General features: G+C 46.5%; 1 protein-coding gene across 1 annotated transcript; it reads right to left on the bottom strand.

Moving 5' to 3' along the window:
• Window positions 1-3,394: 3,394 nt before the first annotated feature.
• On the bottom strand, window positions 3,395-27,561 carry LOC132575929 (transcription factor E2F5-like). Its single transcript, XM_060244617.1, has 9 exons — window positions 27,310-27,561; window positions 23,873-23,982; window positions 21,791-21,952; window positions 18,931-18,974; window positions 16,465-16,529; window positions 15,542-15,800; window positions 12,130-12,318; window positions 11,671-11,715; window positions 3,395-3,605 (listed from the first exon to the last, which is right to left on the bottom strand). The coding sequence occupies exons 1-9, from the start codon at window positions 27,484-27,486 to the stop codon at window positions 3,496-3,498; spliced, it is 1,161 nt and encodes a 386-aa protein (XP_060100600.1). The 5' UTR covers window positions 27,487-27,561; the 3' UTR covers window positions 3,395-3,495.
• Between the last annotated feature and the right edge of the window lie 290 nt (window positions 27,562-27,851).

Here is a 27,851-nt window from a genome sequence, read left to right as displayed (position 1 = left end):
AAAGAAAAAGAAAAGAAAATAATAAGGGTCTTGAAAGATAAAGATGGTAGTCAGAAAGCAGTAGCAGAAGATAAGAAAAAAATAATATGGGATTTTTATTCTCAATTATATAGTAAAGAGGAGGTAAATTCCGACAAGATAGAAGCTTATTTCAAAGAGAAAAAAATGATACAGAAATTAACGGAAGAACAAAGGACTAGCTTAGCTAGTCCAATTACAATTGGTGAAATTGAAGAAGTATGGGCTAGATTAAAAAAGAACAAGGCAGCGGGACCGGACGGGCTGCCAGCCGAATATTACATATGTTTTAAAGAAGATATTATAATCCAATACAAAAATCTGATTGAGGAGATTTGGGAAACCCAGCTAATTCCGGAGTCTTGGAAAAGGGCAAATGTATCACTCATTCCCAAAACATCAAAAGATCTAGAGGATATTAAGAACTACCGCCCGATCTCTCTATTAAACATAGACTACAAGATTTATACGTCTATTTTAGCGAACAGACTTAAAAAAATTCTGGCAAATATAATTCATTCTGATCAGGCCGGATTCCTCCCGAAAAGATATATGCGAACAAACATCAGGATTATATCTAATATATTAGAATATTACGACTTACATAGAGAAAAACAAATGATTCTTTTGTTTATCGATGCCGAGAAGGCTTTCGATAATGTTAATTGGGATTTTATGATCAGAGCATTAGGGGAGATGAGTTTTGGTGAGATTTTTATTAAGAGCATACAAGCCTTGTATACAGAACAAGTTGCTAGATTTATCATTAATGGAGACTTAACAGAAGAGGTAAAGATACATAAAGGTACAAGACAAGGATGCCCACTCTCTCCGCTGCTCTTTATTTTACTATTGGAAATCTTAAATAACTTAATCAGGGCTAACAGCAAAATTAAAGGACTGGAAATTAAGAAAGAGTCGTATAAGATCTTAGCATATGCCGATGACTTGGTATTGATATCACAAAATAACAGAGAGTCCGTGGTTGAGATTTTAAAAGAATTAGAAGACTATGGTCAAGTCGCGGGTCTAAGAATAAATAAACAAAAATCTAAGATGCTTAACAAAAATATCTCTCCTCAAGAGGTGAGAGAGCTTGAAAGATTAACCGGATTCAGTAATGAAACAAAAATAAAATATTTGGGGATAACTTTCTCCAATAAGTGTAGCAATTTATACGATAACAATTATGTACCGCTGTTAAAGGAAATTGATTTTTCTTTAAAAAAATGGGCGAACATGAAATTATCTTTTATGGGAAGGATAGCGCTAATTAAGATGATGGTTCTTCCTAAAGTCATGTTTCTGTTTCAGATGATTAGTTTTGGGATAAGGAAACCCTTCTTTACTAAAATAGACCAATTAGTAAGAGCCTTTATTTGGCAAGGTAACCGACCTAGGATAAAATGGAAAATTTTAAAAGACAAAAAAGATATGGGCGGATTGGGACTCCCAGATTGGGAAACATACTATGTTGCGTGCGTCACACTCTGGCTAAAAGAATGGATTCGGTTGGAGAATACGCGCATACTAGCCTTAGAAGGCTCAGATTTACAAGCGGGATGGCATGCTAACCTATGGTATGTGCAAAAAGGGCAGAAATATTTTAAAAATCATTTGATTCGCAAAACCATTTATGAAGTTTGGTTAAAAATTAGAAGATTGATCTATGCTAAGACACCAAGATGGATATCCCCTGAAGAGGCGTCAATTCTGCCTCAACTGTATAACTTCAAAAAGATAATTAGGTATCAGGATATTTTGGATGATAAAGATAATTTAAGAGAAAAAGAAGACCTAGATTCCAGGGGGATAAGCATGGATTGGTGGACCAGAAATCAAGTAATAACTAAATATAATTCAGACAAGGCGAAAGGATTTACAAAAGCAAATTTTGATTTTGACAAACTGTTATTAAGAGAAGAGGAGAAAATAATTAAGAAAGTTTATAATTATATTCTGCAAATCAAATTAGAAGACGAAGTGGTTAAAAACTCTATGGTGAAATGGGCGCAAAATTTACAACGTAATATTAGTCTAGAACAATGGTCCAATTTTTGGAAAAAGAACTATAAAGTGATAAAGCCAATTAATTATAGGGAAAAAATTTTTAAACTATTTCACAGATGGTACCTCACCCCGGTACAGATAGCTAAATTTAATAATGCAATGTCACCTGTATGTTGGAAGTGCAAAGTAGATATTGGTTCATTTTATCATATGTGGTGGAACTGCAAAGTGGCTAAAACTTTCTGGAAAAAGATACACTGTATGATAAAGGAAATTTTAACTAGAGATTTTGTTTTTGAACCAGAAGTGATGTTATTATCATTTATTAAGAATACAGTTCCACAAGAAGATGAACATATGGTGATTTATATTATAACTGCGGCAAGGATAGTGTATGCTAAATATTGGCGTCAGGAGAGGGGTCCGAACCTGAGTGAAGTTATCGAAAAAGTCTTGGATGCCGCCGAGATGGATGTACTTTCAAATATGCTAAAAGGAGAGTCTAAAGATGACGTTGTCAGAAACTGGGGCAAGTTTTATGAATGGTATCAGAAAAAAGAAAGTATTTCTATCACTGGCAAAACTGAAAAAACTGAAAAAATTTAAAAATAATGATTATTTAAAAATTATCTAAAAATGATTTGTTGTACCTATAATTTGTTTTCAATTTTAGAGAGCAGATAAAAAGTTATGTATTTGTAAAAAAAAAAAAAAAAAAAAAAAAAAAAAAAGCCCGGTCATTCACAAGTATACAGTTTTTCCATGGAGTTACAGTGTAACCATCAGTTAAATGAACTATGCATCATATCTTTTCTTCACTGCAACAGGCTCTTCTTTGTCTGTCGGCTTGGAATTAAAAGTGGGACCGTTGGCCCTTTAAGAGACAGTAACCCGTGGAACAACGGAAGCTATCGTGGACAGACTCTTCGTAGCTGTGTGTGGAGCTCCTCTGCATATTAGGCCACGCCCCCTGATGTAGCCAATCCTCCAAGAGCTTAGAGGGCTCTTTGTACAGGGCCTATTGTAAGCTCCAGGAGGATTGGCTACGTCAGGGGGGCGTGGCCTAATATGCAGAGGAGCTCTTGCTAGAAACAGAGCCCATACTATTTGACTTCTTTCAGTTTACTTAATCATAATATAGATAAATCGTTATCTTACCTAAGTGTTGTTTAATTCTAGTGGTTATTTTGCATTTACAGATTATTTTAGTAGCAGAAATAAGGGAGCTATAAAATTCTGATTTCTAAAAAAACCGGTGAAACCAATTTTCAGTCTACACGCACCGCTGTGATGCTGTGTAAAAAAACCACTTGTATTTTGTTGAGTTTAGAACTTCCTTAGCGTAACGAAATAAGGGGGAGGTGAGTTATAAAGATCTTACATTCATTATTGTAAGTGTGTGTTACGAAACAGTCTACAATCTTACGTAGTTTAGGAGGTAGATGAGGCACTCTGGCAGCACTGAATCTAATAGTTCAGTATCTGCACATCAAAGAGATCACAAACTCCTTCATTGTCATCCAAGTTGAAGCTGTAGTTGTCGCTGGGAGGAGGAGAGAGCCGCAACAGTGGAAACACTATGGAACAAAAAAAAGCACCTTAATTCAGGTGTAACAGGAATCCTGTACCTTCAAATGCAAGCCACTTCTAGGGCTGTATCGATTTGAGTGCCCTGAACTATTTGGTTACCTCAACCATATTTCTGCAGCTGCGTAAGGATGATTAATTTATAATTATTAGATTCTATTTCTATCCCAGCCTTCTGCAATTGGGCTCAAGGCGTATCTGTCTGTGGAAGACCTATCCTGTTGCATGCGGCAGCTGGATGCTACTTAAATGCTAGTTCTGCCAGTGCATATAAGAGAAGCCATGTTGAATCAGGCCAATGGCCCATCTAGTCCCAACACTCTGTGTCACACAGTGGCCAGAACCCAGGCACCATCAGGAGATCCACCAGCAGGGCCATAAGAACATAAGAGGTCATGTTGGACCAGGCCAATGGCCCATCCAGTCCAACACTCTGTTTCCCAAAAACCCAGGTGCCATCAGGAGGTCCATCAGTGGGGCCAGGACACTAGAAGCCCTCCCACTGTGCCCCTCCCCAAGCACCAAGAATACAGAGCATCACTTGCCCTAGAGAGTTCCAACTACGCTGTGGCTAATAGCCACTGATGGACCTCTGCTCCATGTTTATCTAATTCCCCTCTTGAAGCTGGCTATGCTTGTAGCTTATATAATTCAAGGGATCATAGTTGCCTATTTTTTTTCTTAAAGGAGGTGTTGATAATGGTTTGACTTTTTTGTTGTCCTAATGCGATGTCAGTTTAGCTATGTATTTAAAAAGAAAAGAAAAAAAGAAAAGAAAACACCCTTTATTTCTCTTCAACAAAGTCAAACTTTAAATGGATTATCAAGGCAAGAAGTCTTCCAGCAGGGGCGTGAACTGAGGAGACGTGTAAATCAACTGCCTAAATTACCTTCCTATGGAATTCGATGAACTGGTGAAATCAATTCCATAAGTGGCTTTCCTTAGATGCAGTCATTGTGACTGCTAGCATTCTAGGATTCAATTTAAGAATCATTGGTTACTTATAACTTTAACCTTGAGCAAGAAATATCTCAGTGTAAGCTCTTGAAGGATTGGCTACATCAGGGGGGGGCGTGGCCTAATATGCAAAGGCGCTCCTGCTAGAATTCCACCCCTGCTTACAGAGCTCTTAGTACAGGGCCTACTGTAAGCTCCAGGAGGATTGGCTGCATCAGGGGGGCGTGGCCTAATATGCAAAGGAGCTCCTGCTAGAATTCCACCCCTGCTTACAGGGCTCTTAGTGCATGGCCTACTGTAAGCCAAGGAGGATTGGCTACATCAGGGGGTGTGGCCTAATATGCAAAGGAGCTCCTGCTAGAATTCCACCCCTGCTTACAGAGCTTTTAGTACAGGGCCTATTGTAAGCTCCAGGAGGATTGGCTACATCAGGGGGGCGTGGCCTAATATGTAAAGGAGCTCTTGCTAGAATTCCACCCCTGCTTACAGGGCTCTTAGTGCATGGCCTACTGTAAGCCCAGGAGGATTGGCTACATCAGGGTGTGTGGCCTAATATGCAAAGGAGCTCCTGCTAGAATTCCACCCCTGCTTACAGGGCTCTTAGTACAGGGCCTACTGTAAGCTCCAGGAGGATTGGCTGCATCAGGGGTGTGTGGCCTAATAGGCAAAGGAGGTCCTGCTAGAATTCCTTACAGGGCTCTTCGTACAGGGCCTGCTGGAAGCTCCAGGAAGATTGGCTACATCAGAGGGGTGTGGCCTAATAGGCAAAGGAGCTCCTGCTAGAATTCCACCCCTGCTTACAGGGCTCTTAGTACAGGGCCTACTGTAAGCTCCAGGAGGATTGGCTGCATCAGGGGTGTGTGGCCTAATATGCAAAGGAGGTCCTGCTGGAATTCCTTACAGGGCTCTTCGTACAGGGCCTGCTGGAAGCTCCAGGAGGATTGGCTACATCAGAGGGGTGTGGCCTAATAGGCAAAGGAGCTCCTGCTAGAATTCCACCCCTGCTTACAGAGCTCTTAGTACAGGGCCTACTGAGAGTTCCAGGAGGATTGGCTGCATCAGGGGTGTGTGGCCTAATATGCAAAGGAGGTCCTGCTAGAATTCCTTACAAGGCTCTTCGTACAGGGCCTGCTGAGAGCTCAAGGAGGATTGGCTACATCAGGGGTGTGTGGCCTAATAGGCAAAGGAGGTCCTGCTAGAATTCCTTACAGGGCTCTTTGTACAGGGCCTGTTGGAAGCTCCAGGAGGATTGGCTACATCAGGGGGTGTGGCCTAATATGCAAAGGAGGTCCTGCTAGAATTCCTTACAGGGCTCTTTGTACAGGGCCTGCTGGAAGCTCCAGGAGGATTGGCTACATTAGAGGGGTGTGGCCTAATAGGCAAAGGAGCTCCTGCTAGAATTCCACCCCTGCTTACAGGGCTCTTAGTGCATGGCCTACTGTAAGCCCCAGGAGGATTGGCTACATCAGGGGGCGTGGTCTAATATGCAAACGAGCTCCTGCTAGAATTCCACTCCTTCAGAGAGCCAAATGGCGTCTCTGGGCAGGTCAGCCATAAGCTGGGTTAGAGATTTCTAACACAAGATTGAGAGCTTTAGAACTTTAAAAAACTTAAAGAGTTTGTAAGTTTAACTACTGAAACTGGCAATTATTCTAATTGTATAAGAATCTATAAGAGTTTCGACTGAGGGAATAATGTGAGTTTGCGATCTAACTGTTTTGCTTTTCTATATATACAGTAACAAGCATGCTGTCCTGAGGGAAAACGGGGGTACAATAAAACTTGTCTGTTGTTTTGGAAAAGTTACCGAGCCTCATGTATTAGGCCCTGAGAGCGTCGGGTTGTTTTGGGGGACTGTGGGTACAGAAGGGGTTTATAAAATATATAAGGGTCACAACATCTGCTCTCGATCCCCAGCATCAAAGAAGCCAGGCTCAAGGCAACCAGAGCCAGGGCCTTTTCTGTTGTGGCTCCTGCCTGGTGGAACAAGCTTCCGGAGGAGGTTAGGGCCCTGCAAGAGCCCTCACAGTTCCGCAGGGCCCGCAAAACTGCGCTCTTCCGCCAGGCATTTTTTAATTAAAATCTATGACAACAGGAAAAGCAGATATTACACCATCCAGCCCCAAAAAGAAATAGACACGGTGGCTGATACCAGATGGCTGGTTTGGGTCAGCTTCAAGCCATCCCGAAGGGAGGCAGCCGGAAATTGAGCGCCCTGGAGCTTCCGGACGGAGCTCAGAAAAGGGGCGGGCTGGGGGCACCCAGAGAGCACTCTCGCATCCCATCCGTGGCTCCCCGGGTGCTCTCCGGGCTTTCCAGACGGCCGGGGAAGTGCCTCAGAGATGCCCTTCAAGAGTTTACAAGGTTCTTTTGAAAGTGGTGCCTTTTTGAGCTGGCTCTCAGCAGGTCTGGGACAGGATTGGGGCAGGACAGGGACGGCAGGCCAATGTGCGCATGTGGATGCGCTTTTTTGGACAGCCTGCCTCCCGTCCCCCGAGCGGCTTTAAACGCCCGCCTGGCATCACCCTACTTGGCCCACCTCGAGTACTCCACTGTTTCCTGGGACCTTTTGCTTAATACACAGATGAAAGAGCCCGATGTTCACACTGAAATGAGAAGCTTAATGCTTCAATTAGAGAATGCAGAACGGGGTTCCTAATTAATTGAGCCGTCAAACCGAAGAAAGAATTGAAACGTCATCAAAATCTAGAGAGGCGTCTTTTTAAGAAAGCGGCTCCGTTGAAGCTACACTCCTCAGGAGCACCCGCCTTGTGAATTTCAGTTGGACTATTTCCAAGTTTGGACATATCTTTTCATTTGGAGACGGGGTTTTTTTGGCCCCTTGGGGTTTTCTGTTACTTTAAAAGGCCCTAGCACCGCCGGCCTCTATCATTATTGTGTTGTTTATTATGTGTTGTACACAATCCTTGTAATATATTTTTGCAAACTGAAAGACGGTGTATTCCTCAGTGGCTTTGATCAGTCTAATACGCAGTAACAGCTAACAACAGAACTGACATCGATCAAGTTGGCAGTTATCCGCCGTGACTAATACAGCTTACTGTTAGATCAAATAGCACCTACCGTTATTGCATGATATTGCTTCATATGTTTTTATCTGGGATGTATTTTATATTTTAATGTACGGCTTGTTGGTGTAATGAATCTATCTGCACCCAGTCTGACAGCTATGTTTTGACAGCTGGTGATCTAGCAAGCATGCTAGGTCACAATGACCTTATCAGCAGGCCAGTTTGAGCCGGCAGAAGCCAAGAGAAGAAACCTGCTGAGTCAGCATGACAGTGCACAGCCTTGATTGGCTAGTAGGACTATAAGTAGACTGTGTGTGGACCACACAGGTCTCTCTCCGAGAGTTGGTGTGTAGGCGGAGCATTTTGTCTGTTAGAGTAAGGTATTGGATTGCACTAGTGAGCACTTATTGTATGTATCTGTAAATACACTATTTTGGCACTAGTTGCAGGTGTCTGGCTGATTTCTTTCCTGGAGCCCTGTGTTGGGCAGGTCACCACGCTCACTCTGCTCACTCCCGCTCCGATAGGGTTATGGGCCCAGCACGCTTCCGCTGCGCGGAGGAGCACCGTGAGAGTTGAGGTGACCGAGAGTTTGGAAAGAGCCGGAGGCGAGGAACGCCGGTTGAAAGACAAAGCAGCACCAGCTATCTCGTTTTGAGAGCCAGAGGGATGACGGCAGCCAGCTGTGTGGAGGAGCCGGCATCACGGCTCAGCAGCAGCTTGCAGTGTCCGTTGAGAAGCGCAACTCAGCCAACTACGCGGCGTGGAGCCTGAGAATGGAACACTACCTCAAGCGTGAAGGGCAATGGCCGTTTGTGAGTAATCCCCCTGCAGCGTTATCTCCTGCCGAGACTGTGTTAGCCGATAAGGCACTGGCAAACATCGTGCTGGCTATAGGAGATGACCAGCTAGTATATGTGCGTGGGAAGGACACTCCCAAGGCTGCCTGGGACGCGCTCAGTGGGGTTCATGTTAGTACCACTGCTGGCTCCCTTATGGCCTTGACTAGGAAGATGTTTCGCACTGTTATGCCAGCTGGAGGGTGTGTGAAAGACCACATCAAGAAGCTAACGGACTGTTTCGTTGAGCTTGAGGCCAGAGGCAAGACTGTAGCTCCAGATGACAGAGTTTACATTTTGCTGTCATCGTTGCCGCCTGAGTTTACTCCCCTGATAACTTCCCTGGAGACAGTGGACGTAGCGACCCTGACAATGGAGTACGTCTGTGCCCACCTGCTTGATTTCCAAGAGAGGATTGCGGCAGTGAGCTGTCCGGGGGTTGAGGAGCGTGCGGCTATCGGCTCGTCCGGGAAGACAGCCAACAGAGAGCCAGCTTTTGCTGCTGGCAGACGGCCAAAGGCTGAGAAAGAGGAGCCGACTGCAATGGCAGTCCGACGCTGCTATGGCTGTGAGTCGCCAGAGCACCTGCTTCGAGCTTGCCCAGAGAGGGGGAAGAAGCGGCGTGGATGGAGGCAGCGAGAGCGGAGGACCACCAGCCCGTGTGAGGAAGGAGCCCGGCTGGTCATGTCTGCAGTGGAGAGCACAGGGTCTGCTTGGATTTTAGACTCTGGGGCAACGAGCCATCTCTGCTGCAAGAAGGAGTTGTTGAACAATATTGACATTCCTGAACACAAGCATGTTAGATTAGCTAACGGGACCATTGCCAAGGCTACTTACGCAGGCAATGTGAAGTTTCCTGTGCTAAATTGCACTTTGCAAAATGTGTTATGTGTACCCACACTACAGTCAAACCTGCTAAGTGTTAGCATGTTAATTGACCAGGGATACCAGGTGAGGTTTGAAAGGACCTGCTGTAAAATCCTGGGAGGTGGGGGAAAGGTGCTTGTAACTGGAAAAAGAGAAGGCAAAATATATGTGGTCCAGAATGAATGTGCCCAGGTGGCACAGGTGTCAAATGAGCCTGTGCACAATAAGTGTATACATTTGCTGCACCGGAGGCTGGGGCACTGCGGGTTTAGAGCGTTGAAAAAAACCCTGGAGTTAGTGCCAAGTCTAAGAGTGAAACCTTGTAAATGTTACTTGGATTGTCAGGTCTGCAAGAAGACCAAAAGCAGGGCATGTGCTGTGTCTAAGGAAAGCACAAGAGAAAGCAAGCGTGCCCTAGAGCTAGTTTACTTAGACGTGATTGGCCCATTGCCAAAAAGTCTGTCGGGGAGGAGGTACTGCTTAGTGGCCACAGACGACCATACGAGGTACTCTTGGGTCTTTGCTATGGTGCATAAATCTGAAGTGTACAAGGTGTTCACAAAATGGGTCAAAGCAGTTGAGAGACAATTAGGTGTAAACCTCCAGGCTATTCAGACCGACAGAGGGGGGGAATTCTTATCAAATGAATTGAAGTGTTGGCTGGAGAACAAGGGCATTGCCCACCGTGTAGTGAACCCAGCCACGCCCCAAGAAAATGGGAAAGAAAATGGGCTAGCAGAGCGCACAGGAGCTGTGTTGCAAACGATGTACAGCATGCTTGAAGATGCAAGGTTGCCAATTTGTTATTGGGCAGAAGCCATGTATTGTGCTGTGTTTATTCATAATCGTGTTTGGTGTGAACCTGTAAATAATTTGCCTTACCGATTGCTGTTCAACAGGTACCCAGATTTGAGATTTTTGAGAGTCTTTGGGACACAGGCTCGGGTTGGCATCCCCTCCGAGAGCAGCAGGGAGGGGGATGTCCGGGCGGAGAGCCTAACTTTTCTGGGCTACAAGCCAGAAGCTAGGTGTTATCGCTTCTGCGATAAGGAAAGGAAAATAAAGCTCAGTCAAACTGCTCAGTTTAACGAGCAGTCCAGCTGGTCTCGCTTACACTCTGATAAGAGAGAGTTTGTACTCCTGCCAGTTACTGATAATGATGCTGGAGTCCTGCCCAGGGTAATTAAGCAGGAACATTCTCCCGACCGGGGGTTGGCCAGCCGAGGGGCAGAGAAAGGTGAGCCCAAAGCTGGCACAGAGCCTCAGACGCAAAGTCAGGAGGCAGAACTTGAGAGTCAGGAGGTGCAACCCCTAGATCAACAGGAGGTGGAACCTGAAAGTCAGGAGGTGGCAGGTCAGGAGGGGGCAGAACAACCAGCCCAGGAGGTGGGAACAGATCAGCCTGAAGAAGATAAGGCCGGTCCTAGCACAGAGCCACGGGTGTCTGCTAGAACCACAAAAGGCAAGCCTCCTGCCAGGTATAAGGTACCCTATGTCACTCTGACAGTTAAACCAGACCCACCTGGGTTTGAAGAAATGCTGAAGGAAAAGGCCAAGAAGTGGAAGGCCTGGGTGGCAGAGTGCGAGGCAAAGAACAGGGAGGCTGAAGCCAAACGCCAGAAGGAGCTGGCTGACCAGGACAGTGATGATATTTTCTATCACCCAGACGAGTTCCTGGACTAGAAATGGTGAATGTGTAAATATGGAAATGTATGTATGTTACTGTGTGAGAGCAACATGAAAACTATGTACAGTGGTTGGGTGTACTGGGTTCAATAGATTAGGAGGTGTGTTGGTGTAATGAATCTATCTGCACCCAGTCTGACAGCTATGTTTTGACAGCTGGTGATCTAGCAAGCATGCTAGGTCACAATGACCTTATCAGCAGGCCGGTTTGAGCCGGCAGAAGCCAAGAGAAGAAACCTGCTGAGTCAGCATGACAGTGCACAGCCTTGATTGGCTAGTAGGACTATAAGTAGACTGTGTGTGGACCACACAGGTCTCTCTCCGAGAGTTGGTGTGTAGGCGGAGCATTTTGTCTGTTAGAGTAAGGTATTGGACTGCACTAGTGAGCACTTATTGTATGTATCTGTAAATACACTATTTTGGCACTAGTTGCAGGTGTCTGGCTAATTTCTTTCCTGGAGCCCTGTGTTGGGCAGGTCACCACGCTCACTCTGCTCACTCCCGCTCCGATACGGCTTACTAATACTGGTTTTTACGACCTTTCAACGTGAGCCATCCTGAGCCTACTTTGGCAGAGAGGGCGGGATATAAATCGAATGAATAAATAAAATAATAGATAAAGAAAAATTCCCCATCGCTCACTTATGAAGGACGGAAAATCTGAAAGACTTACCATCAGAGGACATCAGTTCATCAATGATATCACTGGTGATGATGCCTACAAACACAAAAGCAAATGATTGCTTTTCATAAAAATGTCAAATCTGATACCGCTTTCCGGTGATGTTCAACACTTCAGGATACTATTAACCCAAAGAAGAAGAAGATCAGAGATTTATACCCCGCCCTTTTCTTTGAATCAGAGTCTCAGAGCGGCTTACAATCTCCTTTTATCTTCTTCCCCCACAACAGACACCGTGAGGTAGGTGGGGCTGAGAGAGCTCTCCCAGAAGCTGCCCTTTCAAGGACAACTCTAGCGAGAGCAATGGCTGACCCAAGGCCATTCCAGCAGCTGCAAGTGGAGGAGTGGGGAATCAAACCCGGTTCTCCCCGGTAAGAGTCCTCACACTTAACCACTACAGCAAACCACTTCTCTTCTCCCAAATCCCACAGAAAGAAAAGTTTAGTTTACCTTCAGGCTCATCTATCTTTGCTATGTCAAATGAGCTGGGCTTGAGGATACTATTGACGTCCAGCGGAAGGAAGGGCTGACAGGGATTTGAACTTGGCGTGGTTTCTGTTACTAGACTATCGTACAGCTCAGAATCTGGAATGCTGGCATAAAGAGTTTCAGGTGTTGCATTCTCTTGAGAACTTCCATCTGTAACAATAGACAGTATTAGAAAACAGGCAGGGTATCCCTAAGCCATGGACATTTTGACATTTTTCAAGGGTTGCTTTGTAGAAAAATAGGTGGTGGAGCTCATTCTCATAACTCATTAGCATATGCTGCCCCCCCCCCAACCGGCCAAAAGCAGCCCAACACAAGAAACCTGGGCGAGCGAGGCCTCCTTGGGCTGGCTAGAGATCCAGCTATACCAAGCAGGCCTCACTCACCTGGTGCTCTCCTTGGCTGCCCCCCCCCACAGTCAAAAGGCCAGCAAGCCACCCGTCACCAAAAATCACACAGGAAGTGGAGAAAGGGTGGCGTGGGCTTCTCCAGAGGTTAATAAGGGCTGCTGGGGGTGTGGCAAAGCCCCTGGTGGGTGGCTGGCTGCCCACTCTCCTAATCCAGGGATTGTTATGCAGCTGCACCTGCTAATTCAATGGACAAGGTGGGGGGGGGGGAGGTGGGGCTTCAGAGAGGTTCAGGAGCTGCACTCCTGTGAGCTGCTGATGAATTCAAGGCCTGCCTTTTTTGATAATCAGGCAATTCATTAACATGGCTTTTGTGATACGGGGCATACCAGCATTTAACAATGAGCCATTTGTAAAGTGAGAGACATGTAAAAAATCTGGAAATTTTGAAGCTGCAGGAAAATACTTTTTGAGGGAGGGATTAGGAGGAAACTGAAATGTATGCAATACTTAGTTTCCTATCAAGCCTAAATTTACTTTACTGATTGAACATCTTAAAATGTGTTACATTCATTATATGGAAGCTTAGCATAAAAAATTATGGAATTAACACCTTGCTTTTCTGTTAAAAAAAGACATACAGCCAATACTGCAGGAAAGGAAAGGTCCCCTGTGCAAGCACCAGTCGTTTCCGACTCTGGGGTGACGTTGCTTTCCCGATGTTTTCACGGCAGATTTTTTACAGGGTGGTTTGCCATTGCCTTCCCAAGTCATCTACACTTTCCCCCAACCAGCAAGCTGGGTGCTCATTTGACCGACCTCGGAAGGATGGAAGGCTGAGTCAACCTCGAGCCGGCTACCTGAAAACCCAGCTTCTAACGGGGATCGAACTCAGGTCGTGAGCAGAGCAGAGTTTTCACGGCAGACTTTTTACGGGGTGGTTTGCCATTGCCAATACTTTAGAAAGGTGTGAAGGGCTGCATCCTGCGCTACCTTAGCAAATGAATGATACCATTTGCCATCTGAGAGGTATGGGGAGGGGGGAAAGTTGGAAGTCAAAAAGCCGTAAGTGTATTATCTGACCTGAAAGAGGCAGTTGCAAGAAGATAAGCATATCTGTCTATCAAGTTAAACTGTATAACATTGAAAATGATGAACTCTTTCATAAAGTTTTACCATTAAACACGTTATGTCAATTGTTGCCAAAATTATTTACATTTAAATAAGACACAATGAAAATATGTTGATGTCTAAAGTGTACACATATAGAATCATAGAGTTGGAAGGGACCTCCAGGGTCATCTAATCTAACCTCCTGCACAATGCAGGAAACTCACAAATACCTTCCCCTAAATTCACAGGCTCTGCATTGCTGTCAGAGGGCCATCTAGCCTCTGTTGAAAAACCTCCAAGGAAGGAGAGCCCACCACCTCCCGAGGAACCCCCTGCACAATGCAGGAAACTCACAAATACCTCCCCCTAAATTCACAGGATCTGCATTGCTGTCAGAGGGCCATCTAGCCTCTGTTGAAAAACCTCCAAGGAAGGAGAGCCCACCACCTCCCGAGGAACCCCCTGCACAATGCAGGAAACTCACAAATACCTCCCCCTAAATTCACAGGATCTTCATCGCTGTCAGATGGCCATCTAGTCTCTGTTTAAAAACCTCCAAGGAAGGAGAGCCCACCGCCTCCCGAGGAAGCCTGTTCCACTGAGGAACCGCTCTAACCGTCAGTTCAGTTCTTTCTAATGTTGAGCCGGAAACTCTTCTGATTTCATTTCAACTCGTTGGTTCTGGTCCTACCTTCCGGGGCCACAGAAAACATTCTGCACCATCCTCTTTTTGACAGCCCTTCAGGTACTTGAAGATGGTGATCATATCACCCCTCAGCCGCCTTCTCTCCAGGCTAAACATGCCCAGCTCCTTCAGCAGAATATATATCTAATGCTGCATGCAGACTGTCTTAGAATCTTTTTTTTCTTACTATACGTTTTGAGCAAAACGGCATTCCATAGGTGGAAATCATTGCATCCATAGCAAAAGTGCCCCAATGTATCTAAGCCACTGAGTGCTGATATCTACTACTGCTGTACTCTATTACCCAGGGCTTTTTTTTGTAGCAGGAACTCCTTTGTCTATTAGGCCACACCTTCCTGATGTAGCCAATTCTCCTGGAGCTTCCAGCAGGCCCTGTACGAAGAGCCCTGTAAGGAATTCTAGCAGGACCTCCTTTGCCTACTAGGCCACACACCCCTGATGTAGCCAATCCTCCTGGAGCTTGCAGCAGGCCCTGTACGAAGAGCCCTGTAAGGAATTCTAGCTGGACCTCCTTTGCATACGAGGCCACACACCCCTGATGTAGCCAATCCTCCTGGAGCTTACAGCAGGCCCTGTACGAAGAGCCCTGTAAGGAATTCTAGCAGGACCTCCTTTGCATATGAGGCCACACACCCCTGATGTAGCCAATCCTCCTGGAGCTTACAGCAGGCCCTGTACTAAGAGCCCTGTAAGGAATTCTAGCTGGACCTCCTTTGCATACGAGGCCACACACCCCTGATGCAGCCAATCCTCCTGGAGCTTCCAGCAGGCCCTGTACGAAGAGCCCTGTAAGGAATTCTAGCAGGACCTCCTTTGCCTTTTAGGCCATGCCCCCCTGATGTAGCCAATCCTCCTGGAGCTTACAGCAGGCCCTGTACAAAGAGCCCTGTAAGGAATTCTAGCAGGACCTCCTTTGCATATTAGGCCACGCCCCCCTGATGCAGCCAATCCTCCTGGAACTTCCAGCAGGCCCTGTACGAAGAGCCCTGTAAGGAATTCTAGCAGGACCTCCTTTGCCTATTAGGCCACACACCCCTGATGCAGCCAATCCTCCAAGAGCTTACAGGGTTCTTAGTACAGGGTCTACTGTAAGGATTGGCTGCATCAAGGGGGTGTGGCCTAGTATGCAAAGGAGTTCCTGCTACACAAAAAGCTCTGCTATTACCCTTCCAGCTAATCTTTGGAAAGGTAACGTCTCCACACCTACCTGTAGGCATACCTCTGGCTGGTTTCTGTGGCACGGACTGACACTGACCAATGTCTTTATCCTCTAGTAAGTTCTGAGGATGAGAGTTCCGTTTAGGAGAAGTTAATGGAATCACAGTTTGAGATGGAGGTTGAATGTGGTCATCTGGCGGAGGAACTGGGAAAACCACTGGCTGAGAGGAACTGGATTCTTTATTGATGAGCAGCACATGGATCGGTCCCGAGTGACTGCTCAAATTGATCTGGTATTTTTTCTGGCCCTTGAGGAAGAAAAAGACATTGAAATATCAAAGTACGATCCTTGCTGGGAGCGGAAAGTAGCCATTAAGCCAAACAGCAATGCAGGCAAAAGGATATCCCTAAAGAATCTGATCGGTAGTTTCATGCTAAAGCACTGCGCCAAAAGCAAAGAAATTAAATACATAAAGCGTGAATCTTTCTATTGTAATACGAAATATACTTTTAGGACTGTAAAACAGCATCTAGCTCAGGGATAGCCAAACGGTGTCTCGGGAGTCACATGTGGCTCTTTCACACATATTGTGTGGCTCTCAAAGCCCCCATCAGCCAGCTTGGAGAAGGCATTTAAAGTTGCTTTCTTTCCACCTCTCCTCCCCTCCCCCCCATTTATTTGCCTTTCTTCCTTCTTCTCTTGCGGCTCTCAAGCATCTGACGTTTATTCTGTGCGGCTCTTACATTAAGTAAATTTGGCCACCCTTGCCTTAGAGCAAACTAATTGACGCAGGAGCTCACAACTTTAATGCCAGTAGCTCACAAAGTAGAATTTTTGATCACAATACTCCACAGCTTATTTATTATTACCTTAAATTACCGTATTTATTATTACCTTAAACTTAGAGGGGACACTTGACATGACCCATTTTTTTATTATATCGAAACATTAAAATAGCTTCTTATACATACCAGATGAGGTACAGGGACTTCTAACTGTGTGCCAGACGGTGCTTGAATTGCTAGCAGCGTGTCCCCTGATAATAATAAGTGATTGTAACATTTTAACTGCATGCATTTAACCATGTAAGATGTGCCAGAACCTAATATCTACATAGACTCATATCATCAGACTTAATTCCCATTCATTTTTCAGAGAAGTTGTATCACGCAACAAAACAAAAACGTGATCACTATTCGGTCTATGTGGCCCATAAATACAATGCATACTTCTAGAAAGATAACTCCTATGCGATCTTAATTTTGACATTTCATTTCTGTGACTGACCACCTTGATCTTCCCCAGTTCCAAGCTAGAGTTGCAATAAACATATGAAGCTGCCTTATACTGAATCAGACCCTTGGTTCATCAAAGTCAGTATTGTCTATTCCGACTGGCAGCGGCTCTCCAGGGTCTCAAGCTGAGGCTTTTCACGCCTACTTGCCTGGACCCTTCTTAGTTGGAGATGTCGGGGATTGAACCTGGGACCTTCCGCTTACCAAGCAGATGCTCTACCACTGAGCCACCGTCCCTCCCCATCCCTTCTTCTTGGCTATGCTTTCTCACAGAGCAGAAGTCTGGCGACTGGATCTAGCTCTTCTGTTTAAAGGGATGGTCTGATTTAAAACAAAGTAGAACATGACAGATCTGAGGGGAAGAAACTGGTCCTCCACTAAACAGTTTCTGAAGACGGTTTATAGCAAGGGGTCCGCCTGACTCAGAAAATCAATTCTGAGACAACTAGCTCAGATTCTTAGCAATTTCGCACTAGGCTAGTTCCGGGAGGAGAGCCCTTTTGCTCCCGGCACTTCTCTCAGTTTTCGCACCAGCTGCCCCGGAGCTGCGAGTTGGTGTGCCTCTTTCCCACTGCAAACGAGATTCTCTTACAAGCAATTTCTGCTTGCCGTGGGAGAGCGGAGCGCCAATTGCTAGCTCCGTGGCAGCTTGTATGAGAACTAAGAGAAGCACCGCGGCCAAAAGGGCTCTTCACCTGGGACAAGCCCTAGTGCGAAATAAGTCTCTGTTTCAGTCACCAACTGAGTGATTAGAATAGTGGTACTAACCACATAGCTACAGTGTTCTAGCATCAAACCCGACTGGCTTTAACATAAGAACATAAGAGAAGCCATGTTGGATCAGGTCAATGACCCATCCAGTCCAACACTCTGCGTCACACAAGAACATAAGAAAAGCCATGTTGGATCCGGCTAATGGCCCATCCAGTCCAACACTCTGTGTCACATAAGAGAAGCCAGGTTGGATCACGCCAATGGCCCATCCAGTCAAACACTCTGTGTCACATAAGAACATCAGAGAAGCCAGGTTGGATCAGGCCAATGTCCCATCCAGTCCAACACTGTGTCACATAAGAACATAAGAGAAGCCACGTTGGATCAGGCCAATGGCCCATCCAGTCCAACACTCTGTATCACATAAGAGAAGCAACGTTGGATCTGGCCAATGGCCCACCCAGTCCAACACTCTGTGTCACATAAGAACATAGGAGAAGCCACACTGGATCAGGCCAATGGCCCATCCAGTCCAATACTCAGTCACATAAGAACATAAGAGAAGCCACATTGGATCAGGCCAATGGTCCATCCAGTCCAACACTCTGTGTCACATAAAAACATAAGAGAAGCCACGCTGGATCAGGCCAATGGCCCATCCAGTCCAACACTGTGTCACATAAGAACACAAGAGAAGCCACGTTGGATCAGGCCAATGGCCCATCCAGTCCAATACTCTGTGTCAATAAGAACATAAGGGAAGCCACATTGGATCAGGCCAACGGCCCATCCAGTCCAACACTCTGTGTCACATAAGAACATAAGGGAAGCCATGTTGGATCGAGTCAATGGCCCATTCAGTCCAACACTCTGTGTTACATAAGAACATAAGGGAAGCCATGTTGGATCAGGCCAATGGCCCATCCAGTCCAACACTCTGTGTCACACAGTGGCCAATATATACACACACACACACACACACATATATATATATATACACAGATATATATATACAGATATACACACACACACACACTGTGGCTAATAGCCACTGATGGACCTCTGCTCCATATTTTTATCCAATCCCCTCTTGAAGCTGGCTATGCTTATAGCCGCCACCACCTCCTGTGGCAGTGAATTCCACATGTTAATCACCCTTTGGGTGAAGAAGGACTTCCTTTTATCCGTCCTAACCCGACTGCTCAGCAATTTCAATGAATGCCCACGAGTTCTCGTATTGTGAGAAAGGGAGAAACGGACTTCTTTCTCTACTTTCTCCATCCCATGCATAATCTTGTAAACCTCTGTCATGTCACTCCGCAGTTGACGTTTCTCCGAGCTAAAGAGCCCCAAGCGTTTTAACCTTTCTTCATAGGGAAAGTGTCCCCAAGTAACATTTACAATGCACTAAGTCTTTCAATAACTTACCGTTGAAACAGTCACAAATATCTTCGTGAGTGATATATGAAAAAGTGGCCAGTGTCAAAGGCAAAAACGGGTTTTTTTACAAAGGGATTAGGACAGCAGTACAGCAAAACAGCTCAGGAGAGGTTGCTTCTATAAGGTCGCAGAGTGTTGCGGTGTTTATTGCAGGGGTGGGATTCTAGAAGGAGCTCCTTTGCATATTAGGCCACACACCCCTGATGTAGCCAATCCTCCAAGAGCTTACAAAAAAAGACCCTTGTAAGCTCTTGGAGGACTGGCTGCATCAGGGGGTGTGGCTTAACATGCAAAGGAGTGCCTCCTAGAATTCCAACCCCTGGTTTATTGTACGCATCACCTCTCTTCCTTTACTGCAACGTCCCCTCCCTCCATTTTGGAACGCCATGCCTTAGACATTTCAGTTGCTTTGGGCAGCTTTTATTTGCATTGTTTTCTAGTCTCTGTAATCCTACTCTTCCTGTTATTGGAGAGCTTTCCTGTCTGACTAGGGTTGCCAAGTCCAATTCAAGAAATATCTGGGGACTTTGGGGGTGGAGCCAGGAGACTTTGGGGGGGGGTGGAGTCAGGAGCGAGGTTGTGAGAAGCATAACTGAACTCCAAGGGGAGTTCTGGCCATCACATTTAAAGGGACCACACACCTTTTAAAAGGATAGGGACACTTTCTTTGGGAGCGCATAGAATTGAACCCCCTGGTCCAAACTTTTTGGAAACTTGGAAGGTCTTTTGAAGAGAGGCACGAGATGCTATGCTGCAAATTTGGTGCCTCAAAGAACAACCCCCCCAGATACCTGCAGATCAATTCACCATTATACCCTACAGGAACTGATCTCTATAGGGAATAATGAAGTGCCCAGCAGGTATTTTCCCCTCCCCATGGTTTTTGAGGACTGTGCAGCGGGGGCACTCCAAACCAGGGGATCTCCCGCCTTCACCTGGGGATTGGCAGCCCTAAATCTGACTAAATTGCTTTTCATACTTCATAATCCACCTCAAGTCTCAATGCAAAAGGTGGACTATAAATGACATTAACGATTTTCAAAATAAACTAGTGGAATCTGTTCCTAAAAGGTCTGGGTGAGTAGACTTGTCTGAAGGATTTTTCCTGGCACGGCCTGAACCAGTGAATCAAACAGCATGGTTTAAACACTTGAATAACTTACACGTGAGATCCCATACAATGTTACTCCAGTCTAAGCTCACTGAAGTTAGTGAGCTTAGAATGGAGTGGCTCTGTCTAGGATTGCACTGTTAATGAAGAAGAAGATGACCGTAGATTTATATCCCGCCCTTCTCTCTGCATCAGAGTCGCAGAGCTGCTTACAATCTCCTTCATCTTCTTCCCCCACAACAGACACCCTGTGAGGTGGGTGGGGCTGAGAGAGCTCTTTCAGAAGCTGCTCTTTCGAGGACAACTCCTGCAATAGCTATGGCTAACCCAAGGCCATTCCAGCAGCTGCAAGTGGAGGAGCGGGGAATCAAACCCGGTTCTCCCAGATAAGAGTCCACACCAAACTGGCTAATGACCATTGCCAAAAACAATCTTCCTTTCCATTACTGGACAGTGAAGGAAACAAACGGAACTACTCTATTATATCTAGTTCTGACAGAGACCCCTCAGGCTAATGATGGATCTATCCATGACCTTGAAGAACATCAGACGAGCCCTGCTCGATCAGACCAGTGGTCCACCTAGTCCATCATCCTAAGAGCATCAGAAGAGCCCTGCTGGATCAGACCATTGGTCCATCTAGTCCAGCATCCTAAGAACATCAGAAGAGCCCTGCTGGATCAGACCAGTGGTCCATCTAGTCCAGCATCCTAAGAACATCAGAAGAGCCCTGCTGGGTCAGACCAGTGTTCCATCTAGTCCAGCATGATAAGAACATCAGAAGAGCCCTGCTGGATCAGACCAGTGGTCCATCTAGTTCAGCATCCTAAGAACATTAGAAGAGTCCTGCTGGATCAGACCAGTGGTCCATCTAGTTCAGCATCCTGAAGCCCACTGGTTCCTCTGGAGGGCCGACACCAAGGCGTAGAGGCCAAGACCTTCCCCTGGTGTTGCTTCCTGGCACTGGGAATGAGAGGCTGACTGCCTCTGAAAATGAAAACGGACTCTTATCCGAGAGAACCAGGTTGGATTCCCCACTCCTCCACTTGCACCTGCTGGAATAGCCTTGGGTCACAGGCATAGCTCTCGCAGAGCTGTTCTTGAAAGGGCACCTTCTGTCAGAGCTCTCTCAGCCCCACCTACTTCACAGGGCATCTGCGGGGGTGGGGAAGAGACTCTGAGATTCAGAGTATAGGGTGGGGTATAAACCCAATATCTTCTTTTTCTACTTCCAGCAGCTTGGCAGCCTATCTAAAAGCTTCTATGAGATGCTGGCAAGAAAGTTCTAACGACCAGTTAAGAAACTAACCATCACATTATCTCAAGTAATCCAGCTTCCTTTTTCTATGTGTTTAAGTTTTACTAAAGGAAAGGAAGGAAAGGTCCCCTGTGCAAGCACCAGTCGTTTCCAACTCTGGGGTGATGTTTCTTTCACAACGTTTTCACGGCAGACTTTTTACGGGGTGCTTTGCCATTGCCTTCCCCAGACATCTACACTTTACCCGCAGCAAACTGGGTACTCATTTTACCGATCTCGGAAGGACGGAAGGCTGAGTCAACTTCAAGCCAGCTACCTGAACCAGCTTTCGCTGGGATCGAACTCAGGTCGTGAGCAGAGAGTTCAGATCACAGCACTGCAGTACTGCTGCTTTACCACTCTGCGCCACGGGGGCGCTTACTAAAGGACTTTCCCCCATAATGCCATTTCTAAGAATTATACATATGTTTAAAGGATATCTTTTATTTGTGGAGTCTTCTTTCACATTTTTAATGCTTTGCTGTAGCCGTAATTTCTGCTGATCCAGCTCCTTTTCTTTTAGTTCCAGATCCTCAATTTCTGATTCAAGGTACCGTAACCGATCGACGATTTCCTTTGTATTGCAGCCAGCACCTACGCCCCTTCAAAAGAAACGCAGAAATGCAATACTATTATAAATGAGCAACGTGGAAATCAAAGGATTCAAACAGCACAGTAGTCAAGTCAGCCTTTATTGGCATAAAAATAACAGATTAAATAGGATATCCTTTTTGCTAAACTAATTAGTTATATTTGAATCACAAAAAAAAAATAAAATTCCCAGACGTTTTAGCTATTCAGATTTTCCAAGAAAACCCACATCCCTGCGGTTCTTTTTAAAAGTTTTTTTAATGGGAAGATCTGGGTACATTGAAAGAATGTGTCATATAACTGTGAATTCCTTGTTATCATTACTATACAGCCTGACTTCCAGGGAAGGACTCTAGTTTGTGGCAAGGAAACTTCCAGTCCTTGGGTAATAGTCTTAAAATGAAAACACAAAAAGAAACCAGCAACAGTGGTACCCAAGATACAGAAATCTGCCATCATAGGCGTTTAAGAACATAAGAGAAGTCATGTTGGATCAGGCCCATGGCCCATCCAGTCCAACGCTCTGTGTCACATAAGAACATAAGAGAAGCCATGTTGGATCAGGCCAGTGGCCCATCCAGTCCAACACTCTGTGTCACGTAAGAACATAAGAGAAGCCATGTTGGATCAGGCCAATGGCCCATCCAGTCCAACACTCTGTGTCACATAAGAACATAAGAGAAGCCATGATGGATCAGGCCAGTGGCCCATCCAGTCCAACACTCTGTGTCACATAAGAACATAAGAGAAGCCATGTTGGATCAGGCCAATGGCCCATCCAGTCCAACACTCTGTGTCACATAAGAGAAGCCATGTTGGATCAGGCCAATGGCCCATCCATTCCAACACTCTGTGTCACATAAGAACATAAGAGAAGCCATGTTGGATCAGGCCAATGGCCCATCCAGTCCAACACTCTGTGTCACATAAGAACATAAGAGAAGCCATGCTGGATCAGGCCAGTGGCCCATCCAGTCCAACACTCTGTGTCACATAAGAACATAAGAGAAGCCATGCTGGATCAAGCCAGTGGCCCATCCAGTCCAACACTCTGTGTCACATAAGAGATGCCATGTTGGATCAGGCCAATGGCCCATCCAGTCCAACACTCTGTGTCACATAAGAACATAAGAGAAGTCATGTTGGATCAGGCCAGTGGCCCCTCCAGTCCAACACTCTGTGTCACATAAGAGAAGTCATGTTGGATCAGGCCCATGGCCCATCCAGTCCAATGCTCTGTGCCACACAGTGGCCAAAAAAAAACCCCAGGTGCCATCAAGAGGTCCACCAGCAGGGCCAGAATTCCAAAAGTCCTCCCACTCTTGTCCCCCAAAGCACCAAGAATACAGATCATCACTGCCCCAGACAGAGAGTTCCAACAATATGCTGCGGCTAATAGCCACTGATTGACCTCTGCTCCAGATGTTTATCCAATCCCTCTTGAAGCTGTCTATGCTTATAACTGCCGCCACTTCCTGTGGCAGTGAATTCCATGTGTTCATCACCCTTTGGGTGAAGAAGGACTTCCTTTTATCTGTTCTTTTCACAATACCAAAATGTCTAACAGTTCCCGCTCAAAAGGTCTAATTAATTTTCTGTGTTTTGTGTTAAACAATTTTAGCCACTTTATGTTGAAATTGGAACTGATGTATGACAATATGTAAACTATGACCGACAGAAATATAGCACCTATTTCTACCTACTTTATATTTTTATATCTTTTAATCTCCTATTCTCTTATTTTTATATTTTTAAACTTTATTAATTCATGTAATTGTATTATTTAAACCATTGCTGTCTATTTTAACCGAATCATGCTTGTCATGTCTGTGAGCCGCCCTGAGCCCGCCTTCTGGTGGGGGAGGGCGGGATATAAAAATAAAATTTGCTTTGCTTGCTTTGCTTTGCTTAAAACAGGAAACTCATCTTACTTCCACTGGATGCTGTTTTTTGACTTTTTTTCAATTAGATCGATCCCTTCCAGCACATTGGTGATATCATAGATCCTCCTTTTTTGTCTTACTGCAAGAGTATCAGCAGCCTGGTTAACAGAGAAGACATACAGAACAATAAATGCAGATGAAGGGCAAAAGGGGAGACTCCTTAAACCAGGGGTCCTCAAACTTTTTAAATAGGGGGCCAGTTCACTGTCCCTCAGACTGTTGGAGGGCCGGACTGTTGTGGTGGCTGCCGTTACTGTACAAGGCCGCGGGCCGTCAGTTCTCCGTCTTCTGCATCTCTCTCCCTTCCCCACACCACACCCCCCAGCCTGGGAACTCACCTCACCTCGGTATCGCCTCACACTCTTTCTCTGCCACCTCAGCCCAGTGCCGGAAGTGTGCATTGCTAACGCGAGTTTAGGTCAAATGTCACTTCCGGTCTGATTTTGCCATAACCCGGTGGGCCGCATAAACATCCTCAGCGGGCCGCATCTGGCCCGCGGGCCGTAGTTTGAGGACCCCTGCCTTAAACAGTTCCACTGAAGCTGAACAACCTTCCTAGGAAATATTAGTCGCTAATCTGAAAGGAGAATCTTCCACTTGCCATAGGTACAGATGTGCAGTTGGATGTCTTGGACCACCCTCTCTTTCTCCGGAGTGAGACAGGGACCATTACACGTTCAAACAAACCATCCCTCAAGAATGACCTTTTCAAAGCACACACTAACCGATTTCCCACTACCCTTATGCCGCTCTCGCTCTCCTCTTCTCCGCGGGGCTTCCGTTGGATTTCACACTGTCTGCCCTGGAGCTGCAACTCGCTCCACCTCTTTCACACAGCAAACAAAATCCTCTAAAATCCCGTTTCTGTCCGCTGCAGCAAAAAAGGTGAAGCTCATTGCAGCCCCGGGACAGGTAGTGTGAAATCGTAGGGAAGCCCCGCTGAGAAGAGGAGAGTGGGAGCGGCGTAAGGCCAGTGGGAAATCGGTCCCAGAGAATTCCCCAGCTGTCCACAACAAGGGAATAAGTTCTTTTGGAGCTAGCCATGCACGAGTCAGCATTGTGGGAAGGGGGGAGAGAAGAAGACATGCACAGGAAAAAAGTTGGCATAGTTTTCATGAGCCAGGACAGAAAACAAATGGCAGGTTATTCTCTTAAAAATATATGACTTCAGAAGTGTCCTGCCTATGTAAGTATACAAACAAATGCAAGTTTTTATTGGCATATATCAGATTATAAATAAGGCAAAAAAGTGATACAGAGATAACAAAATAAACCAGTCATATACAGCTATACTTTGGACAATTGATCCTTGATTACCAGACTCAAAGATAAAGCAATCTTTTCAGTTATTTCAGATGACAAATCGCTCAGAAGACGGCATCCCTTTGCAGCATCTGAGCAACTCGTCATATTGAGCAGAATTGGGTCTAGAAACCTAAAGCGAACAGCATCCTACTGGGAGCAGTAAAGAAGAATATGAGACAACGAATGCTTTTGAGATGCAGTGCTGGAGAAGACTCTTGAGAGTCCCTTGGACTGCAAGAAGATCCAGTCAGTCAGTCCTAAGGGAAATCAACCCAGACTGTTCCCTGGAAGGTCAGATGCTGAAGCTGAAGCTCAAATACTTTGGCCACCCAATGAGAAGGGAGCACTCCCTGGAGAAGACCCTGATGCTGGGAAAGACAGAAGGCAAAAGAAGAAGGGGATGGCAAAAGAGGAGATGGCTGGACAGCGTTACTGATGTAACAAACACGAATTTGAGCAGACTTTGGAGGATGGTGGAAGACAGGAGGGCCTGGCGTGACTTTGTCCATGGGGTCGTAAAGAGTCGGACTCGATTGTGCGACTGAACAACAAGCTCACAGATTTTTGGCCTCCAGCTCACACATTTTTGTATCAGCTCAGCAGGGGTTGCTTTGTAGAAAAATAGGCGGTGGAGCTCATCCAGGGATCGTTATGTAGCTGCACCTCCTATTCCATGGACAAGGTAGGTGGGGAGGAGGAGGAGGGGGAACCTTCAGAAAGATTCAAGAGCTGCGCTCCTGTGAGCTCCTGCTGAATTTGAGGCCTACAGCTCAGGAAAAATGGCCACAGAGCAGCTCACAACTTGAACGCTAGTAGCTCACAAAGTAGAATTTTTGCTCACAAGACGCCACAGCGTACAGCAGGGGGTGACCAAACTTGCTTAACGTAAGAGCCACATAGAATAAACGTCAGATGTTTGAGAGCCACAAGACATAAATGTCAGATGTTTGAGAGCAGGCGGGCGGGCGGGCAGACAGGCAGGAAGCTGGCTCAGTAGAACAACATCTGCTTGGTAAGCAGAAGGTCCCAGGTTCAATCCCCGGCATCTCCAACTTAAAAGGGGCCAGGCAAATAGGCGTGAAAAACCTCAGTTTGAGACTGTGGAGAGCCACTGATGGACTGAGCAGACAAGACAGACTTTGATGGACTGAGGGTCTGATTCAGTAGAAGGCAGCTTCGTGTGTTCATATGAAAGCAGGCAAAGAGATGGAGGAGGGGGAGGAAGAGGTGGAAAGAAAGCAACTCTAAATGCATTCTCCAAGCTGGTTTGGCTTGGAGAAGTGATATAAAGAGACAAACGCCTGCTCCAAGTTGCTCAACGGGGTTGGTGGTGGGCTGCGAGAGCCACACAATATGTGTGAAAGAGCCCCATGTAGCTCTCGAGCCCCTGTTTGGCCACTCCTGGCGTAGAGGGAACATTGGCCCTGACTAAGCCTCCATTCCAGTTTCTGGGTTTCCTCTGTCCCAAAGAAGTTCAGGTCTCCCCCTCGGGACTCCAGCCCTGACCCTCTGCACCGCTTTGAGGTCGAGCACGCCGTCCTTGGCCTCCTGCAGGAGGGGCACGAACCTGGCGGTGAAGAGTAGAGTTGCCAAGTCCAATTTAAGAAATATCTGGGGACTTTGGGGGTGGAGCCAGGAGACTTTGCGGGGGGGGGGGGGGGTGGAGCCATAAGCAAAGTTGTGACAAGCATAACTGAACTCCAAAGGACGTTCTGGCCATCACATTTAGAGGGACCGCACACCTTTTTCAATGCCTTCTCTCCATTACAAATAATGAAGGATAGGGGCACCTTCTTTTGGGGTTCGTAGAATTGGACCCCCTGGTCCAATCCTTTTGAAACTTGGGGAGCAATTTGAGGAGAGTCATCAGATGCTATGCTGACACTTCGGTGCCTCTACCTCAAAAGGCAGCCCCCTCCAGAGCCCCCCCCCCATACCCACTGATCAATTCTTCAATATTTCCTATGGGGATAAGTTTCCATAGGGAATAATGGAATGCCCTTTCTGACGACCCTGAAGGGGGGGGGCTCCAAACCGGGGGATCCCCTGCCCCCACCTGGGGATTGGCAACCCTCGTCCCAAAGAAGTCCCAGCTTTCCAGCCCGGCCGCCCCTCCGCACCGCTTTGAGGTCGAGCACGCCGTCCTTGGCCTCCTGCAGGAGGGACACGAACTTGGCGGTGAGAAGCCCCAAGCTCTTCTCCTGCCGGCTGCTGCTGCTTCCTCCTCCTCCGCCCGCAGCCGCTTCCCCGCCACCGCCGCTGCTGCTGGGGACCGACTCGGCCAGCGCCGCCGCCATGCCGCATTCCCCAGCAGGGCTTCCCCGGTGGCGGCCCCCCTCGTGGCCCTCCAGCCGGCCCGGGCCCCTCCAGAGAGCCGCGCGCAGCCCTCGCGTCCCCGAACGGCTGGCCCGAGGAGGAGCGGAAGTGACGTCGCCGCCCGCGCCGTTGCTGGGAGACGAAGTGTTGTGGCAGGGGGAGGGAGAGGGGGAGCGCTTTGGTGCAGCGTTGAGTGCGAGGACTCTTCTCTGGGGTGCCTTTAAGACCAACCAAGTTGGATTCAGAATGTAAGCTTTGGCATGCTCTTCAGCAGACAAAATGGGAATGGCAGGCAGCAGTATTGCATAGAAGTGGGCAGTGTGGAATCATGGGAATGTTTTTAGCA

Source organism: Heteronotia binoei, chromosome 8 (assembly GCF_032191835.1).
Source record: "Heteronotia binoei isolate CCM8104 ecotype False Entrance Well chromosome 8, APGP_CSIRO_Hbin_v1, whole genome shotgun sequence".
Taxonomy (NCBI): Eukaryota; Metazoa; Chordata; class Lepidosauria; order Squamata; family Gekkonidae; genus Heteronotia; species Heteronotia binoei.
This window is presented reverse-complemented; position numbering and strand designations above follow the sequence as displayed.

What these genes read in the sequence shown, in the direction of transcription:
- LOC132575929 (XM_060244617.1), bottom strand. Translation starts at nt 27,486, where the DNA reads ATGGCGGCGGCGCTGGCCGAGTCGGTCCCCAGCAGCAGCGGCGGTGGC. An exon ending in AAGTCCCTGTACCTCATCTG is followed by an intron (nt 15,801 to 16,464) that starts GTATGTATAAGA and finishes TTCTTCCTCAAG; the next exon opens with GGCCAGAAAAAATACCAGAT. An exon ending in TGAACTGATGTCCTCTGATG is followed by an intron (nt 3,606 to 11,670) that starts GTAAGTCTTTCA and finishes TTTGTTCCATAG; the next exon opens with TGTTTCCACTGTTGCGGCTC.